Here is a 19,486-nt window from a genome sequence, read left to right as displayed (position 1 = left end):
CATGTAGTTTGCCATTCAAATGCAAACCAGGGTGGACCCTGCTTAGCAAAGGGGGCAATTCATGCTTGCTGCCACAAGACCAAGGTTCTGATTCAGTAGAAAGCAACTTCATGGGCTCATCAGTAGCATCCACAGGGCAGTGGGAGGGTTCCTGGTTTGTATGCAGCAGGGTTCAGAATCCATCGGCAAATAAAAGGTTCTCTGGTAGCAGGCTGCAAAAGATCTCTGGAAAACTGGTTGCGAGAGGAGAGCTGGTCTTGTGGCACGAAGTATGACTTGCCCCCTTAGCTAAGCAGGGTCTGCCCTGGTTTGCATTTGAATGGAAGACTAGAAGTGTGAGCACTGGAAGATCTTCCCCTCAAGGGATGGAGCCGCTCTGGGAAGAGCAGAAGGTTCCAAGTTCGCTCCCTGGCAGCATCTCCAAGATAGGGCTGGGAGAGAGACTCCTGCCTGCAACCTCAGAGAAGCCGCTGCCAGTCTGGGTAGACAATACTGAGCTCGAGGGACCAAGGGTCTGACTCAGTATAGGGCAGCTTGCTATGTTCCTTAGTTGAGCAGGAATGGCTCCTTGCGGGAAGAGCAGGATATTAATGTAAACAACAAAAAAACAAAAAACCAAAAAAATACATGTTCAGCCGGAATCTGCTACCTCGTCATTTCAACCCCCTGGCTCCAATCCAGCCCTCGGAAGCAAAGAGAAGAAATCTGCCCTTTCTTCTGTGCAACACCCCTTCAGAGATTTGAACATGGTCCCCCTACAGTTACAGATCTCCAGCGTCTTCTCTTCATTCTTTTTGGTGTTTTCACAGGCTGGAGACAGACCAGAGTTTTGCAGCAGAGAGTTCCCTGGGTTAGGATGGGAGGAGAGCTGGTCTTGTGGGAGCAAGCAGGAATTGTCCCCTTTGCTAAGCAGGGTCTGCCCTGGTTTGCATTTGGATGGGAGATTCCATGTGCGAGCACTGGAAGCGATTCCCCTGAGGGGACCGGGGCCATTCTGGGAAGAGCTGAGCACCTGCCTGCTGTGCGTGCAGAAGGTTCAAAAATCCACCCCTTTCTATCTCCAAGAGAGGACTGGGAGAATTCCTGCCTGCAACCTTGGAGAAGCTGCTGCCAGTCTGGGTAGACAATCCTGAGCCAGATGGACCAAGGGACTGACTCGGTAGAAGGCAGCTCCCTGTGCTCCTATAGATACTCCGTGGGTGGGGAATTGTACTCTGCACCTGCTCAGAAGCTACCCCACCGCCATCCCTTCTCCTGGGCACTGGCCGCCGGAGGTGAGAGGAGGGGAGCAAAACGTGGGATGGAAATAAAGCGGAGTTGAATGGGACCCGTGGGAACGCAGACCCTCCTCCTGGATCCTGATAGGTCCCTTGGCCTGAGACGTCATCCCTTCTCCGGGATGCGATTGGCTGTTCTTTGATAGGGATAGGATGGGCAGAGAGTGGTGCTGTGCAGGCGCGGGTGCGTGGGCGGCAGGCGGCTCATCCTCCTGAGCCGGGAGCAACCCAGGCAGGTAAGAACCGGAGCGGCCGTGGGCTGCGCTGCACAGGTAGGCAGGTTGCGCCCCCCCACACCCGTCCCTGAGCCGGCCCCAACGGCAGCGTGGGGGGCTGCCCGGCCCCTCCCCTCTGCTACATCCCTGGCTTGCGAGCATCCCTGCTGGCGGGCCATCTGGCCGGCCTCTGTTGGGGACAGGAATCTGGGCAGAGGCAAGCTAAGCAGATTTTGCGGAGCCAGTCAGGTAGGCAGATTCTGTAAGGCGGCAGTGGAGAGATCCGCACACGGAGATGTGTCAGGAATGGTTGGTTTAGGTTTTGTAGTTTGCTTCCTAAGAACAGAAGAGCAGCCCTGCTGGATCAGGCTCAAGGATGCCCATCTAGTCTAGCATCCTGTTTCGCACAGTGGCCCACCAGATGCTGCTGGAAGCCACAGGCAGGAGTTGAGGGCAGGCCCTTCTTCCTGCTGTTACTCCTGTGCAACTGGTACTCATCCAGCCTTTGAGGCTGGAGGTGGCCCACAGCCCTCCGACTAGTAGCCGATGCTAGACCTCTCCTCCATGAAGTTCTCCAAACCCCTCTTGAAGCCATCCAGGTTGTTGGCTGTCACCACATCTTGTGGCAGAGAATCCCACAAGTTGATGATGCATTGTGTGAAAAAATTCTTCTGTTTGCTGGTCCTAGATTTCCTGGCAATCAGTTTCGTGGGGTGACCCCTGGTTCTAGTGTTGTGTGAGAGGGAAAAGAATTTCTCTCTCTCCACTTTCTCCACCCCATGCAGGATTGTATAGACCTCTCTCATGTCTCCCTGCAGTCGTCTTTTTTCTAAACTAAATAGCCCCAGGTGTTGTAGCCTTGCCTCATAAGGAAGGTGCTCTAGGCCCCCGGTCATCTTGGTTGCCCTCTTCTGCACCTTTTCCAGTTCTACAATGTCCTTTTTGAGATGTGGTGGCCAGAATTCATCTTATTTTATCATATTCTGCTTTTATGGAATAGTCTCTCTCTCTCTCTCTCTTTCTTTCTTTCTCTCTCTCTCTCTCCCCCCCCCCAAAAAAAAACAGACATAGGAAGCTGCCATATACTGAGTCAGACCCTTGGTCCATCTAGCTCAGTATGGTCTACCCAGGCTGGCAGCGGCTCCTCCAAGGTGGCAAGCAGGAATCTCTCCTAGGGAGGAACCTTTTGCAAGCAGGTGCTCTTCCACTGAACTTTGGTCTGGCACTCGAAGGGAAATATGTTACAGCGCTCACATTTCATCTCCCATTCAAATGCAAACCAGTGTGGGCCCTGCTTAGCAAAGGGGACCATTCACGCCTGCACACACGAGACCAGCTCTTCTCCCATCAAAGCATCAGAGCAGTGGGGTACAGGAACGGAAAGGATCCTTTTTCTTGCTCTAGATGTGTATGGAGGGGTCTTTTTCACGAGGGAAGCACTCCACATGTGCTCAGAGGCACGCTTCATTGTAACTTGAGCACTATAAGAGATTCCCCTTAGAGGATGGAGCCGCTCTGGGAAGAGCATCTAGGTTCGTCTCCAAGCGTCTCCAAATAGGGCTGAGAGAGAGATTCCTGGCTGCCACCTTGGAGAAGCCGCTTCCAGTCTGTGTAGACAATACTGAGCTAGATGGACCAAGGGTCTGACTACGGTAGGAAGCAGCTTCCTATGTTCTCATTGCAGACAAGTTTGCTGAATTTTGTGCGGACGCTGTTAAGGTCTGCCAACTATTAATTTCTACTCTAGGTCCCTCCTTAAAATGTTGGTGTACTGTATGATAGACCTCATATCTGAATGTTGTATAATTGGTTGTGTCTATGTCTGGTCTATGATCCCAATAATAAAGCGATTTATACGGCTGCATAAGACGAGCGGTGCGCTTGATCCATTCCTCACCCCGCTGCCCAGAGAGTGAATGTGGGGTTCGCTTATCAAAACATGCATCCTGATTGTTTAGCCCAAGCAAATAAGGTTTGGAGCTGAGAGGTTTAGAGGGAAGGGGAGAAAGAAGACCAACATTTAATTCTGAAAATAAATTTGGAAGTCTTTGTTTATATCATCTCTGTACCACCCAAATCACAATCACTCATGGAAGTTTAGAATAACAAATGCTCACAGTTCCAAACTAGTATTATTATTATTATTATTTCTTGTTTACACAGTCAGACGGGTGTTATTGACTGGTTTGTTTTATCCAGACATCGAGTCCTTCCCAAGGACCTGGGATGCCAGAATTTTATTGTCAATTGTTATAGATATCGTTGCAGAATATAGGCTGTTCCCAGTAAAGCTGCTTTTTGTAATTGGCTGATGGTGATTTCTGTGGCCCCGATGGTGTTGAGGCGCTCCTCAAGGTCTTTTGGAACTGCACCCAGGGCGCCAATGACCACTGGGATGATTTGGGTCGTCTTCTGCCACAGCGTTTCAATTTCAGTTTGTAGATCTTTGTATTTGGTGATTTTTTCTATTTATTTTTCTTCTGTCCTGCCTATCCCCTGGTATTGCTCTGTCGATTATTTTGACTTGTTTTTCTTTCTTCTCGACTACAATTATATCTGGTGTATTATTCTTTCTTTCTTTCTTTCTTTCTTTCTTTCTTCGATTTCTATACCACCCTTCCAAAAATGGCTCAGGGCAGTTACTATCTAGCTCCAGAAAGCCTTCTTCCTCATCCCAGCTGAACGCAGCAGAAAAAGATAGTGCCCTTTATTATTTATTTATTTTATTTAATACATTTCTGTACCGCCCCGAACACAAGTCCTCTGGGCGGTTTACGTGAACAATAAAAACAGCCAATAAAAGATTAAAACATCTCAGCAATTAAAATTTAAACGTTGAAACGATGAAAACACAATTAAAACTCTGCATGTGCTCAGGAACGCTGCCTTCTAATGTCTTGACAAAACCAGAGAGGTGGCAGTGAGCAGGTCACGCCCTCTGCCTGTGAATCTGAGTCACCGGCTCTTAATCTCCAATGTGTAGGGGACCGGCTGGCTTTACTTAGCTCTGCTCCGAGGGAGGGGGCGGCCCTGTGCGGGCTCTCCTGGTGAATCAGTTCTAAAAAAAGAAAGAAACCTGAGTGGCATTATTCCTTTTCGCCTTGCATTTCATGCATGGTCAGAAGATGGCCTGAAATCAATCGGGAATGGAAGCCCCTCGGCTGTTGGAGCTCTGAAAGGCTCTTGAGGGCATGCCAAGAGGTGCCTAGTTCACGTTAAGAGGGCTTCAGAGAGGGCTTCGCCGGCAGAGAAGCAGAACTTGGATCTAATCTGGTGTTTCAGGTCCAGGCGTGTGGCTGGCAGTCAAGCCCTACTCTGATGCCGATCAGGACCTAAAAGAGCCAAGCTGTGGGAACTCTCAGGAAAGGCGTTCTGGTTTCGCACCTGCGCAGAAGGACAATGGATCGGCACCGGATTCCTCGCACTAAAGAACTGGAGTTTGGTGGTGTGCTAGGTGAGGTCAGGGGCTGGGGAGCGGGACGGGAGACTGAACCCCCGAACCACCTCATCTCTTAGGATGACCTTTCCCCACTCTTCAAATGGCCACGGCTACCCTCTCCCTTGTGGGTGAATGGGTGGGAGATCTCAAGTGTGCTGGGATTTGTGAGCTGGAAAGGGCTGCTCTGGAGTGGACCCTGGAGCCCGGTTATTATGGAAGGGGGCGCTGGGTTGCCAACTGACTGGAAAAAGCCGCCTGGGCCGCTCCTGTGCCTCTTCCTGCAGATCTCGACGTGCAGAGCTCAGCAGGTGAAGCTTTCACTGGCACAGAGATGAGTCTCGTCACCGGCGAATGCCTGCATATGAAGCGGCTGTTAGGGGCACAGGAGCCAGGGCCAGCTAAAAGGTTGGCAACCCCACAGTCGGGCGTCTTGCCCTGCTCACTGGGCAAAGAGGCACCTTTTTAACCCGGTGATTCTCTTTGTTTCTCAGGGGGAGAGCAACTGGCCCTATCCGACCCTAGTACAGCATCCCTCCAGTGGCTGTTGCTGGTGTCTATCTTATGTTTCTTTTTAGATTGCGAGCCCTTTGGGGACAGGGAGCCATCTGACTTATTTCTTATTTCCCTATGTAAACCACTTTGGAATCTCTTGTTGGAAAGCAGCCTATAAATCTTTGTTGCTGAACTGCTGCAGGAGAGACAGAAATTCAACAGGGGCAGCACTAGGAAAACAGGGGCAGCACTTCACACTGGGGGGGGGAAGTCATCACCCTTTGAATTTCTACCTGTCCTGTTAAGGGGAGGAAGAGGGTGGAGGAGGTTTTGCCAAATATTTTGGAGTTCTGACTTCAGCCTCTGGGGTGGGGGGTGGGTTCTCTTCCGTTCGAGGGTTCCCTACCCAACAACCAGCTATGCTCTGCTCCTTTCTAACCACCCGGTCTGTGTCCGTTCAGGGACTGCTGTCCTCATCTTCCTCATGCCGGCCACTGTCTTCTGCCTCCTGCTGACCTGCAGGACGGAACAGGCCAGCCTGTTCAACCTCCCCCTGCCCCTCCCCTCGCTCCGCTCCTTGTGGAACCCCCAGGACTTTGCCGTCGTCTTGGCGTGGATCGGACTGCAGGCTGTGTTGTCTGTGCTGCCTATGGGGAAGGTAAGGAGACCCCCGTCCTCCTGAGGGCCTTTGCTTGGCCTCCGCCACAGACTCCCTTGTACAGCCTTGGGCATGACCTGGCCTTGGTTTTCCCCGGGAAGAAAAGCAAATGGCTCATAGGCACATTGGAAGCTGCCATATACTGAGCCAGACCATAGGTCCATCTAGCTCAGTCTGCCCTGGTTGCATTTGAATGGGAGATCGCATATGAGCACTGGAAGATATTTCCCTCAGGGGTTGGAGCCACTCTGGGAAGAGCAGAAGGTTCCATGCTCCCTCCCTAGCAGTATCTCTAAGAGAGGGCTGAGAGAGACTCCTGCCTGCAACCTGGGAGAAGCCGCTGCCAGTCTGTGAAGACAAGACTGAGCTAGATAGACCAATGGCCTGACTCAGTATATGGCAGCTTCCTATGTTCCTATGAAGGATTCTTGTAACCACTGAGTATTTTTACCTGTAACTAAAAGCTGAGGGAGCCTCAGACCGAAGCAGTCTGTAACATTTGAATAAAGTCCCCCCACCCTTTTTTTTTTGGTTGTTCTTTGCATTTTTTTGTTGTTCTTTGCATGAGCCCCTGGTGGCGCAGTGGTAAAACTGCCGCCCTGTAACCAGAAGGTTACAAGTTCGATCCTGACCAGGGGCTCAAGGTTGACTCAGCCTTCCATCCTTCCGAGGTCGGTAAAATGAGTACCCAGAATGTTGGGGGCAATATGCTAAATCATTGTAAACCGCTTAGAGAGCTTTGGCTATAGAGCGGTATATAAATGTAAGTGCTATTGCTATTGCTATTGCTATTTTACAAGCCTCTCTGAGTGGATTTTTGACTCAGGAAAGGCGGGGGCACGAAGAGGGGTCTTATTCTGGTGCACACACTGCTCAGACGGCTAACGATCTACCAGTTTTCTCACCACGTGTAAGATTGCGCTTGGGAGGGGTTTTTTTGTTTGTTTTTTGTTTTGAGTATTTTTCCCATAGCAAAAGGAGGAGAGTTTCCCTGGGATTTCCACCCCAAGTCCAGAGAGGGTCAAAACCTGAGATAAAAAGGGGTGGTGGTGGCAGCCAATTTTGAAATGACCAGAAGTAAAAGAAAGTTTAAGGGAAAACTTTGTTCGGGAAGCCTAGAGGAGATGCTTTCTTGCCCTCACCTGGGCTTGCTCTGAGACAAAGGCTTTTAATCCGTTACACCTGCACTCTGTGAGCTTTCCCAGGACTCAGTGGGGCTCTGTTTCTCTTAAAGAGCTCTCCTTGGTGCTGAAAAAATGCAACACTTCGCATAGGTCAGAGCGGGAGGACACGGCTCTTGCTTTGAAGCTTTTTGTGCTAAAGTGGCCCCCGAATAAAAAAATTGGTGAAGATCATTAATTTGCAGCTAATCTAAGTACTGTATTTACCTGAATCCAAGACTAGTCCACCACCCCCACATTCTTTCATGTTAGAAATTGGAGAGGGGGGTCATCTTAAATTCAGGGTCCTCCTCCTTTTGGATAAATAGCATAACCTATTTATAGGTTATTTATAGGTTTATACTATTTATGGTTTAAAAAATAGAATGGTTTTAAATAAACCATATTTTAAAAGGGGGGAAATTCAGGGGTTTCTTCTATTCGGGTAAATGCGGTACTGGGGTGTGAGAGGTCATCTAGTCGGGTTGGGAATGAGATGTTCACTTCCTCTCCTAGAGACTAGATCTCTCCTTAAGAACCCTGTGAAATTGCCCAGCCTGCTCAGAGCTATTCCTCACCTCTTGTGTCTTCTTCACAGCTCACGGAAGGGATCGCCCTTCGGGACAAGAGCCGTCTCCAGTACCGCATTAACGGTAAGTACCCTGGGGAGACAGAGCTCAGAGCAAGGGGACAAGAGACAGCATGAGATAAAAGGCGGGGTTCTCAGCTCGGAGAGGGAAGCGGCACCCGATGCCCACAGCTGTGCTGGATTTACCTGAATCCAAGATTAGCCCCCCCCCCAAGTTCTTTGATGTTAGAAATCAGGCGGTCGACATAAATTCAGAGTCCTCTTCTTTTGGGGTAAATATAAGTATAACCTGTATTATACTCTGTTTTTTAAGGGGCTCATCTTAAATTCAGAGTCGTATTGTGTTGTATCACACATTGTGTCATATTACTGTGTCGTATTCTATTACTGTAAGAGATTCCCCTTAGGCAGGGGCGTATCTAGGGTGGGGCAGGCAGGGCACGTGCCCTGGGCGCCACTTGAAGGGGGCGCCATTTCTTAAAATTAATTTAAAAAAATAAAAGCCTGCCAAAAACAAAATGGCCACCGCGCATGCTCAAATGGCCTCTGTGAGGCCCTAGGCCATACCAGGCCTCACAGAGGCCACTTGAGCATGCATGGTGGCCATTTTGTTTTCAGCTGCCATTTTTTTAAAAAAATAAATAATTCAAAAAATGGCCACTGCACATCCTCAAATTGTCCCTGTGAGGCCCTAGAGGCCAGCAGGGGGGAGGGGGGACCTTTTCAGACCCCCAGCCACGGCCTTTAGGAAGCCCCCCAAAGGGGCTACAGGTAATTTTTTTTTAATTAATATAATATAAGTCACTGTATACATATTCAGATATGTGACTTGTATGTGACCTTCAGACTTGTATTTTTCAGCTGATATTATGGTAAAGTTATCTGAAAGATGGGTGTCAGATATTTGGACAGGGGGCGCAATTTCAATGCTTGCCCTAGGCGCTATTTCCCCTAAATACGCCTCTGCCCTTAGGGGATGGGGCCACTCTGGGAAGAGCACCTGCCTACTTGCATGCAGAAGGTTCCAGGTTCATTCCCTCGTATCTCTAGGTAGGGCTGGGGAACCTTCCTTCCGGAAACCTTGGAGAAGCCGCTGCCAGCCTGGGTAGACAACGCTGAGCTAGACAGACCAAGGGTCTGACTCAGTGAAAGGCAGCTTCTCTTCCAATGATCTCCATATAATGCTGGTCCTCCCTCCGACTTCCTTGGCAGGCTCCCACGCCATGGGGCTCTCTGCCCTGCTGGTGGGAGCCGGCTTGGCTGCAGGCCTGCGCCTGAGTTACATCTACGACCATTTCCTGCAACTCGCCTTCTCCGCGTCCCTCGTCGCCTTTGGCCTGAGCGTCCTCCTCTACCTGAAGGCCTTGCTCGCCCCAGAGACGGCGCTGGCTCCCGGCGGCAATTCGGGTGAGTTCCACGTTTTTGCATGGAGATGAGGGTTGCTCAACGGTGCAGTACCAGACCGGGAAGGATGCCCCCTTCTGGCTTCCTGGTGCCTGGGGAGGGGCTGGAGTCCAGTGGCATGAAGAAGGTCAGCATCTCCTGATGCCTGGGCAAGAGGTTTCAGACTCCCACCTGCAACTTTGGAGAAGCTGCTGCCAGAACGTGTAGACCAGGGATTCTCAACGTTGGGTCCCCAGATGTTCTTGGACATCAACTCCCATAATCCCCCAGCCCCAGTGGCCTTTGGTTGAGGATTATGGGAGTTGAAGTCCAAGAACATCTGGGGACCCAACGTTGAGAATCCCTGGTGTGGACAATACTGAGCTAGATGGACCAAGGGTCTGACTCGGTATATAATTTAGGGGATGGGGCCATGGCTTGCTGATAAAGTGTCTACTATGCATGTCGAAGGTCCCAGGTTCAATCCTCGGCATCTCCTACAGGGGTTTTCCCAAACAACAGGTTTTCTGCAAGGCTTTATTGTGAGTTCGAAGTTGCCCCCTAACCCTGACACAAAACGTGGATTTTTAAAACACTGGTACAAATTGGGCTACACTCTAACACGCAGTGAAAAACCCGAATAGCGTGTGAAGTGCTCTCCAGGAGAGCTGGGCTTGTGGCGGCAAGCATGACTTGTCCCCTTAGCTAAGCAGGGTCCGCCCTGGTTGCATATGAATGGGAGACTAGAAGTGTGAGCACCGGAAGATATTCCCCTCAGGGGTTGGAGCCGCTCTGGGAAGAGCAGAAGGTTCCAAGGTCCCTCCCTGGCAGCATCTCCAAGACAGGGCTGAGAGAGATTCCTGCCTGCAACCTTGGAGAAGCCGCTGCCAGTCTGTGTAGACAATACTGAGCTAGATGGACCAAGGGTCTGACTCAGTATATGGCAGCTTCCTCTGTCCCTATGTCCCCCTGCCAAATAAAGAGAATCACCACGTTAAAAGGTGTCTCTTTGCCAAGATAGCAGGGGCCTTTCTGCACTCCTTACCTGAGAGATGATAGAATGTTAGAGCTGGAAGGGACCTCGGAGGTCTTCTAGACAACCCCCTTGCTCAGTGCAGGAACCTGCTAACAGCCGGCCACCTAGCTTCTGCTTGGAAACCTCCAGAGAACAAGAGCCCACCATTGCATGAGGCGGGCTGTTCCACTGTCCAACAGTCAAAGAATTCATCCTAATGTCTAGGCTGAATGGTCGGCCTCCTTCTAATTTAGAATCCTAGAATGTTCAGAGTTGAAATGGCCTTGGAGGTTCTAGCCAAACCCCACGGCATGGCAGGGATCTGCTTCAGCATCTGTTTGAAAGCCCGCAGATAGCCCACCATGGCATCCGGAGTGCCCAAAGTATGTCTAATCTTTATTTTTCCCCTGCCTCCCCCATCTTTTCTGCAGGAAACCCCATTTACGACTTCTTCATGGGCCACGAGTTGAACCCACGGCTCGGTGGCTTTGACCTCAAGTTCTTTTGTGAACTTCGCCCTGGGCTCCTTGGATGGGTAGGTCGCTGGCAGTGGTGGGAAAGGGGTGAGGCCAAGGCTTGGGAATATTCATTCATTCATTCATTCATTCATTCATTCAATTTTTATACCGCCCTTCCAAAATGGCTCAGGGCGGTTTACAGTTAAAAACAGAAACCATTAAAACCAACAACAATTAAAACAGAACTATAAATATGGACACCAATTAAAAACATCTTTAAAAACAATTAAACTATCAGAGCTATTGCAACCCTGAAAACCAGGTTGGCATGAAAACAGTTCAAACGAATTAAAACCCTGAAAAGCCAGGCCAAACAGATGGGTTTTAAGGGCTCTCTGGAAGGTCAGTAAGGAATTAAGATTGCGAATTTCTGCTGGGAGTGCTCTGATGGTTTTTAATGTCTCCACGAAAACTGTATAGGGTTCCCCCCAAAAAAGAGGCCACTGATGGGAAAAGGACCCAAATGCGAAATCTACGCTTCCGTCGGCGCACGAGCGGAATAGACAATTGTAATCAAAATAATGAAAGCGAATCAACCAAACTCTGCTTTACTAAGCTGGACATATCACACACACTCCTCTCACACACTCAAGATGTCACAAACGGAAACATTCTGCTGTAAATCGTATCTATCAAAGCCATACAGTGGGATATATATAAACGGATAAAAAGCTTCCAACCTGCCCAATGAAAGAAGAGTCTCAAAGAATGTTTCTCATGGAGCTGTGAACGATATGGTTTCCTTTGAACGTGGGGACTCCTCTTCAATTGTGAGTTTTTTACTCCTCCGTAGTCTTTTTAGGATTGTGAATTACCTACTTGGAGGAAACCACCTCGCTCAAAGCTTAATGAGAAACCTTCGCTGGGACTGGGACTCTTTCTCCGTTGTGCAAAGCTTTTTTATCTGTTGATATAACCCATTGTATAACTCTGATATGTGTGATTGATAATGGAATGTGTTATTAATTTGTTGTGTTATTTTATTTTTTATTTTTTTTTTACACTTGTATCCCACTTTTCTCCAAGAGTACCTGCAGTGACTGTTGCTGGTGTCAATCTGATGTTTCTTTTTTCGATTGTGAGCCCTTTGGGGACAGGGATCCATCTTATTTAATTATTATTTCTCTGTGTAAACTGCCCTGAGCCATTTTTGGAAGGGTGGTATAGAAATTGAATAAATAATAATATAATCTTAACGGTAACAAATTATGAGTGGGTGAAATCATGTTTAGAAGAAACACCCCCTTGCAGTTATCCACTTCATTCGTTCATTAAGGCTATTAACTTCTGTGACTTGATTTAAAACACACACGTATTAATTGAACAGCACTCTAGTGCACTGAAGTGCATCCTGTGATTTCTTAAACTGCCAGCAGGTGGAGCAATTGATCTACTTAAATTTGTTGTAAAAGATTCCTGGGTGAAAGGAAAATTCTTTGGATGGTGGGAGAGATGGAGGAGGAGAGAAATGGATGGGGACGGGTTTGGGGACGGGTTCGTGGCGGTGACCCCCACATGTCCCGTGATTGACCTTCTTCCCTCTTCACTGCCTCCCAGGCCCTGATCAACATGGCCATGTTGGTGAAGGAGACGGAGTTGAGGGGAAGTCCGTCCTTGGCCATGATCCTGGTGAACGCCTTCCAGCTCCTTTATGTGGTGGATGCCTTCTGGCATGAGGTACAGTCGGTTGTTTAGTCCGCACTAGCCTGAAAAATCTGGTGAGGGGCCATCTTTGATTCTTACTGGGTTCCTTTCTGAGCTTTTTGAAGGGCAAAGTGTCTGAATGCCGGGATTCTGCCCCATCATTTTATGTATGTATGTATGTATTTTATTTTTTACATTTATATCCCGCTCGTCCTCTGAAGAGCGCAGAGTGATGGACGTGGTTGTTTTTATCCCTCACAACAACCCTGTGAGGTAGGGTTAGGCTGAGAGATGCATGACTGGCCCAGAGTCACCCGGTGCGTTTCATGGCTGAATGGGGATTTGAACTCGGGTCTCCCCGGTCCTAGTCCCAACACTCTCACCACTACCCCATGCTGGTTTTGAGAAGGAGATGGTTACAGAAGTTCTGAGGATTCAGAGGCCAGAATGCGTTTGCAACATAACATTCAAAGTAACTTTTTGTACTTCAGTGGGGAAATGACTTGACTAGCAAGCCAGAGGTTTATTTATTTATTCATTCATTCATCACATTTATATACTGCCCAAACTTTCGTCTCTGCCGGTTCGAATCCCCGCTGGTATGTTTCCCAGACTATAGGAAACACCTAAATTGGGCAGTAGCGATCTAGGAAGGTGCTGAAAGGCATCCTCTCAGACTGTGTGGGAGATGGCAATGGTCAACCCCTCCTGTATTCTCCCAAAGAAAACCACAGTGCTCTGTGGGCGCCAGGAGTTGAAACCAACTCGATGGCACACTTTTCTTTACTTGCTCAATAAACTGACATCGGGGACCCTTTGTCCTTTTCATGGCAAGTTGTATATGCTGTAACACGAAATTTAGCAATGTTAAAAAAGTTTTTTATGCATTCTTGGAAGAGATGATAGATAAAATTGCTCTGAGCGATCCGGTAATTGAGATAAAAGCAGGATTACCAAATTACTTTGTGGATTACGGTAATGCATACAATCGAGTAAAATATGCCCTATGGTCCTGATCCACAAAGGCATTTACGTAAATAAGGGGTGTTTTTTTGGTATCTGCCCTCCAACCAACAACAACAACCAATATTTATATACCCCTTTTCAACCAAAGTTTCCAAAGTGGTTTATGTAGAGAAATAATAAAGAAATAACCACCGTGCCGATAGAAAGTCGTTGAATCGAGCTAAAGAGAAAACTCCTTGGAGTTATCAAAGACGACAACTGCTGGATTTAATCTAGGCGCTAGACACCAGTTCTCACTAGATTTCGGAAGATTTTAAAGAAAGCAAAACTTGCCGTTTTCCAGATGCAGAATGCCTGATGCCCACGTTCGCTACTTTAGTGGTGCGGATTGAGGAATACACAATACTCAGATGCAAGAGCTTCAGGCTGGATTATGCAAGCTCCGTAGCATCTCTGCTTTTGTGCAAGCCGAGGTTTATTTGTTTGTTTATTATTTCTCTATGTAATAAGAAACTTTTGTAATGTAATTGGAAACTTTTGTTGAAGAGCGGTATATAAATATTTGTTGTTTGATTTCTATACTGCTTTTCATTCAAATAACCTCAAAGCCGTCTACAATACAGTTAACAGTACATAATTAAAATACAAAAGTGCAGAGAATATAAATATAAAAAGAACATCTCTATTTAAAAATTTAAAAACCCATTCAAAACAATGACCCCTGCTAACTGGGCAAAGAGGCACCTTTCAGTGTGGTGATTCTCTGTATTTAGCAGGGGGAGAGTAACTGGCCCTATCCCTCCCCAGCACAGCATCCCTCCAGTGGCTGTTGCTGGTGTCTATCTTATGTTTCTTTTTAGATTGTGAGCCCTTTGGGGACAGGGATCCAGCTGATTTATTTATTATTTATCTGCGTAAACTGCCTTGATCTGGGCGGTATAGAAAGGCGGTATAGAAATCGAATAAATCAAATATAAATATATAAAAACACAAAGCAGCAGCAGCAGTTAAAAACAAAACAAAACACCACAATACCTTTGTATAAAAGCCTGGGTGAAGAGCCACATTGTTACTTGTTTCCTAAAAACTGTAATGGGAGACTGAGGAACGGATGCCAGCCAGGAGAGCAATTCAAAGCCTGGGGGCCATGACTGAGAAGGCCCCGTCCCGCGTGCTCTATGACCGAGCCTCTCTCACCGTCTGCACATGGAGCAGAGCCCCCTCCGATGATCTTGTTAAGCGGGCAGAAACCCTTAGGAGCAGGCGGACCTGAGGGCCCAAACCATTAACTGGATTGTGCTCGTTGTGGAGTGCGGGGTGAACAATTGTCCTCTAGGAGTGGGGGGAGAAGGGAGTTGGGTTCTCCCCCACTGAAGTGTCTGGCTTGACTCACTCCCTCGAGACATCTGGCACTCTGAAGCACACCTGCTCCTCCTATGGGGTGAGAGCTGGTCTCGTGGTAGTAAGCATGAATTGTCCCCCCTGCTAAGCAGGGTCCATGTGGGTTTGCATTTGAATGGGAGACTAGAAGTGTGAGCACTGTAAGATATTCTGCTGAGGGATGGAGCCACTCTGGGAAGAGCAGAAGGGTCCAAGTTCCCTCCCTGGCAGCATCTCCAAGATAGGGCTGAGAGAGACTCCTGCCTGCAACCTTGGAGAAGCCGCTGCCAGTCTGGGAAGACAATACTGTGCTAGATAGACCAATGGTCTGACTCAGTATATGGCAGCTTCCTATGTTCCTATGAGACTAGAAGTGTGAGCACTGGAAGATCTTCCCCTCAGGGGATGGAGCCGCTCTAGGAAGAGCATCTAGGTTCCCAGTTCCCTCCCTGGCAGCATCTCCAAGATCGGGCTGAGACTGAGGTTCCTGCTTGCAATCTGGTAGAAGCCGCTGCCAGTCTGTGTAAACAATACTGAGCCAGAGAGACCAAGGGTCTGACTCAGTATATGGCCGCTTCCTCTGTTCCTATGAGTGTCTGGCAGAGCAGACTGGATTGTGGGCTGATTGGTGGTGCTTGGGAAGGGGGCCGATTGTCCTGGGATTCTTGGGCCTCACTTAAGACGGCCTGTGTGTGTCTCTTGTAGGAGGCCGTCCTCACCACAATGGACATCACCCATGATGGCTTTGGGTTCATGCTGGCTTTCGGAGACCTGGCGTGGGTGCCTTTCCTCTACAGCCTCCAGGCCTACTTCTTGGTAACCCACCCACAGCAGCTCAGCCTGCCCATGGCCGGGGGTATCATTCTGCTAAACGGTGAGTTGGCAGCAAATGGGCTTCATAGATCCACAGAGCTTCTGAGCACGTGCAGAGTAGATTTCCATCCCCATCAAGCCTCTCTGTTTAGAAACACTGGAGCCCATCAAAAGGGGGTCTAGACCAGGGGTTCTCAAACCCCAGATGTTGGACTACAACTCCCATCATCCTTTGCCCACCAATAGTCTTTGTGGCTGGAGATGATGGGAATTGTAGTCCCACAACTTCTGGGGGAGCAAGTTTGAGAATCCCCTGGTCAAGCCAACGGTTTCCCGTTTTGTGATGTAATAAAATAATAACAAATTACTCATGTCGAGCTTCCAGAACAGGGGAGGATAAAAATCCTTGTTAACTGGAAGGTAAACCATGAGGACTAGAAGCTTTAAAAACGTAGTAAGCTATGTAGCCCCACTTGGAGGACCCAGATGTCAGGACAGTGCCCTTTACAGATACCAGATATTATTCTTTTTCTTGAGTTCTGGGAGGGACAAGATGCAGTCTGAAGGGAAAAGGCCAGGTAGAGTGGCAGAGCGGAACATATTTATTTCATTTATGATTTATTTCTGACACTTACATCCCGCTTTTCCTCCGAGGAGCTCAGAGCCCCTGGAGGGATGCTGTCCTGGGGACGGATAGGGCCATTTGCTCTCCCCGCTGCTCAGTCAAGAGAATCGCCACTCGAAAAAGGTGCCTCTTTGCCCAGCTAGCGAGAAATAGAATGCACATTAAAAACAGGAATGGAAGCATGCCAAAAGCGTTTTAAAGCAAACCACAGTTCCACCACTCTGGTTTTAAAAACTTGGGTGAATAAAGGCGGCTCTTTTTCAAAAGCGGCCAGAGACGGGGGAGGCTCTTATTTCGGCAGGGAACACATCCCAAAGGTGCTCTCTCCAATCTGCCCCCTTCTCTCCCCCACAGGAATGGGCTACTCCATCTTCCGCAGCGCTAACTCCCAGAAGAACACGTTTCGCCGCAATCCCGCCAACCCCAACGTTGCTGGTACGTAGTTCCCGCTGCGTGTTTATTATGATGTCCGGAGCGGCTTGTCCTAACCGGCCAGGAGGGGGCGCCAAAGGAAGCACGGTTGCTTCTTGCTGCCTGCAGGCTGGCCGTTCACCAGGTAGAGCTGCGTGGGCGGGGACCAGCTGACGGGAGGCGCCTGGCCACTCTTTCTATTCAGGGGCAGTTCTGCCTTTCTCTTCTTGCGTGGGGCGGAGGGCAGCAAGCTTGTATCCTCTCCCCCACCCTGCCGCCATGTTATCTGCACAACAACCCTGCGAGGTGGGCTAGGCCAAGAGAGCAGGACTGCCCAGGATGGACGGCCGAGGGCTCTTGGGCCCAGGAAGGCTTTTGTGGGGAGGTGGTGAGCAATGGGTCAGAAGGCAGTGGACCCCCCTCCCTCTCTCTCTCCCCTTCAGGACTCAGGACCATTCCTACGGCTACCGGGCGGCGGCTGCTGGTCTCGGGCTGGTGGGGGTTCGTACGCCACCCCAACTACTTGGGGGACCTGATCATGGCTTTTGCATGGTCCCTACCTTGCGGTAAGTGCGAACCTCCCGTAACATGCAGCTGTTGCTTCATCAGTGTGTGTGTTTCAGAGCCCACAGGACAGTCCTGCGGGAATCATAGGAACATAGGCAGCTGCCATTTACTGAGTCAGACCTTTGGTCCATCTAACTCAGTCTTGTCTACCCAGGCTGGCAGCGGCTTCTCCAAGTTTGCAGGCAGGAATCTCTCTCTAGTGACTGTTGCTGGTGTCTATCTGATGCTTCTTTTTCGATTGTGAGCCCTTTGGGGACAGGGATCCATCTTCTTTAATTATCAGCCCTATCCTGGAGATGCTGCCAGGGAGGGAACTTGGACCCTTCTGCGTGCAAGCCAGCAGGTGCTCTTCCTAGAGCGGCCCATAAGGGGAATATCTTACCAGCTCTTCTCACATAGACCTAGATGGCGTTGGACTAAAATGGCATATTTGGCTATTGGGGCTGTGGACGTTGGGAGTTGTAGTCCAACAGACCCACAGTTGAGAACCCGTTCTCCCGTAACTGGCAGCAGCTTTTCGCAGCCAGAGATCCTGCCGGTGGTTGCACTGGCCCTCTGGAAATTCTGAAGTAGGAATTGGAGAGCTGGTCTGGTGGTAGCAAGCACGGCTTGTCCCCTTAGCTAAGCAGGGTCCGCCCTGGTTGCATTTGAAAGGGAGACTAGAAGTGTGAGCACTGGAAGAGATTCCCCCCTTTTAGGGATGGAGCAGCTCTGGGAAGAGAGCAGAAGGTTCCAAGTTCCCTCCCTGGCAGCATCTCCAAGAGAGGGCTGAGAGAGACTCCTGCCTGCAACCTTGGAGAAGCTGCTGCTGCCAGTCTGTGTAGACAATACAGAGCTAGATGGACCATGGGTCTGACTCAGTATAGGGCAGCTTCGTATGTTCCAATGCAGGCCATGTGGTGCACCGGGCTCAGTGTGGTTTACCCTGACTGGCATCAGCCCGCCAAGGTTTCGGGCAGGAGATTCTCCCAGCCTTCACCAAAGAGATGAGCTGGAACCTGGGACGTTCTGCCCCCAAGGCCGAGGCTCTCCCACGGATCGGTCCCCCTTTCTTTCCCTTTCAGGCCTGACCCACATCCTGCCTTACTTCTACATCCTCTACTTCACCGCGCTGCTGGTGCACCGGGAGGCCAGAGACGAGCGTCAGTGTCTGAGGAAGTACGGCCTGGCGTGGCAAGAATATTGCCGACGGGTCCCTTATCGCATCTTCCCCTACCTCTACTGAGCGCCCCTGCTTCGCCGGTCAGCTCCCACCACTGGCACAAAAGCCGACGTCTCGTTTCTGCTTGGTTTGGGCCTTGGGACACTCCTGCCAAGAGGCAGAGAGGGGTGGATTCTGTGCAGAGCAGCTGGGCGCAGCTCGGTTCCCAAACACCCAGCGGGGTTCGCAGCTTCCCCAAATCAAAAGACCTCCCGACCCGACATCAACGCTCGAACCGGGGGTCAGCCCATGAAACCGATGGCCAAGAAACTTGAGGACTGGCAAAAGGAAGTACCTTTGTCACACAACGCAAAATCGGCCGGTGGAATTCTCTGCCACATGATGTGGGGATGGCCAACAGCCTGGATGGTTTTTAAGCGGGATTTAGATTGATCCATAGAGGAGAGGACTATCAGTGGCTACTAGTCTGAGGGCTATAGGCCACCACCAGCCTCAGAGGCAAGATGCCTCTGAATCCCAGTTGCAGGGGAGCAACAGCAGGAGAGAGGGGATGCTTTAACCTCTTGCCTGTGGGCTTCTTGGAGGCATCTGGTGGGCCACTGTGTGAAACAGGATGCTGGACTAGCTGGGCCCTGGGCCTGATCCACCAGGGCTGTTCTTGTGTAACATGGCTTGTTTCTTCCCACTCGAACTCTGCAGAGCCTCTCTATGTTCCGATCTTGACCACAGAGCCTACAAAGGCCAGGCTTATGTATATATAAACAAAATATATATACATTAATGCGTTTAGAATAGAAGCCCTTTTGGCCCAGGGAATCATTCTCTCATACCTCTTCATATGTAAACGGCTTCCAGAACTACTTGGTTGAAAAGTGGGAAATATTTTTAATAATAATTCCGTGCAAAAAATAAGATCCATTATGAGGCTAGAATTATTGTCATGTATATTGGCAGATTTTTTTTGCGTCACTGAGCTTGCTTCCCTCTTTTCTTTGGTTTCTGAGATTTCAGCAGATATCTGTTTGCATGCCTTACAGCTGTAAGGACTAGAAACTTGCTTTTTCTCTTTATTTATTGTTTAAAGCCATGATTTTGGGGATGTGCTGGTTTTGCAGCCAGTGCCCATTAAAGCATAGAAAAGACAGAGACCGGTTTATGAAAAACAGGTAAAG

At 49.3% G+C, this 19,486-nt stretch overlaps 1 protein-coding gene across 1 annotated transcript; it reads left to right on the top strand.

Moving 5' to 3' along the window:
* The first annotated feature begins 1,394 nt into the window (after positions 1-1,394).
* Positions 1,395-18,523, top strand: TM7SF2 (transmembrane 7 superfamily member 2). The gene is made up of 11 exons (XM_053278548.1): positions 1,395-1,513; positions 4,775-4,946; positions 5,885-6,081; positions 7,840-7,894; positions 9,043-9,237; positions 10,660-10,763; positions 12,304-12,423; positions 15,442-15,610; positions 16,529-16,609; positions 17,029-17,151; positions 18,217-18,523. The coding sequence occupies exons 2-11, from the start codon at positions 4,892-4,894 to the stop codon at positions 18,375-18,377; spliced, it is 1,260 nt and encodes a 419-aa protein (XP_053134523.1). The 5' UTR covers positions 1,395-1,513; positions 4,775-4,891; the 3' UTR covers positions 18,378-18,523.
* Positions 18,524-19,486: the final 963 nt, after the last annotated feature.

The sequence above is a fragment of the Hemicordylus capensis genome, chromosome 14 (genome assembly GCF_027244095.1).
Source record: "Hemicordylus capensis ecotype Gifberg chromosome 14, rHemCap1.1.pri, whole genome shotgun sequence".
In the NCBI taxonomy this organism is placed as follows: domain Eukaryota; kingdom Metazoa; phylum Chordata; class Lepidosauria; order Squamata; family Cordylidae; genus Hemicordylus; species Hemicordylus capensis.
This window is presented reverse-complemented; position numbering and strand designations above follow the sequence as displayed.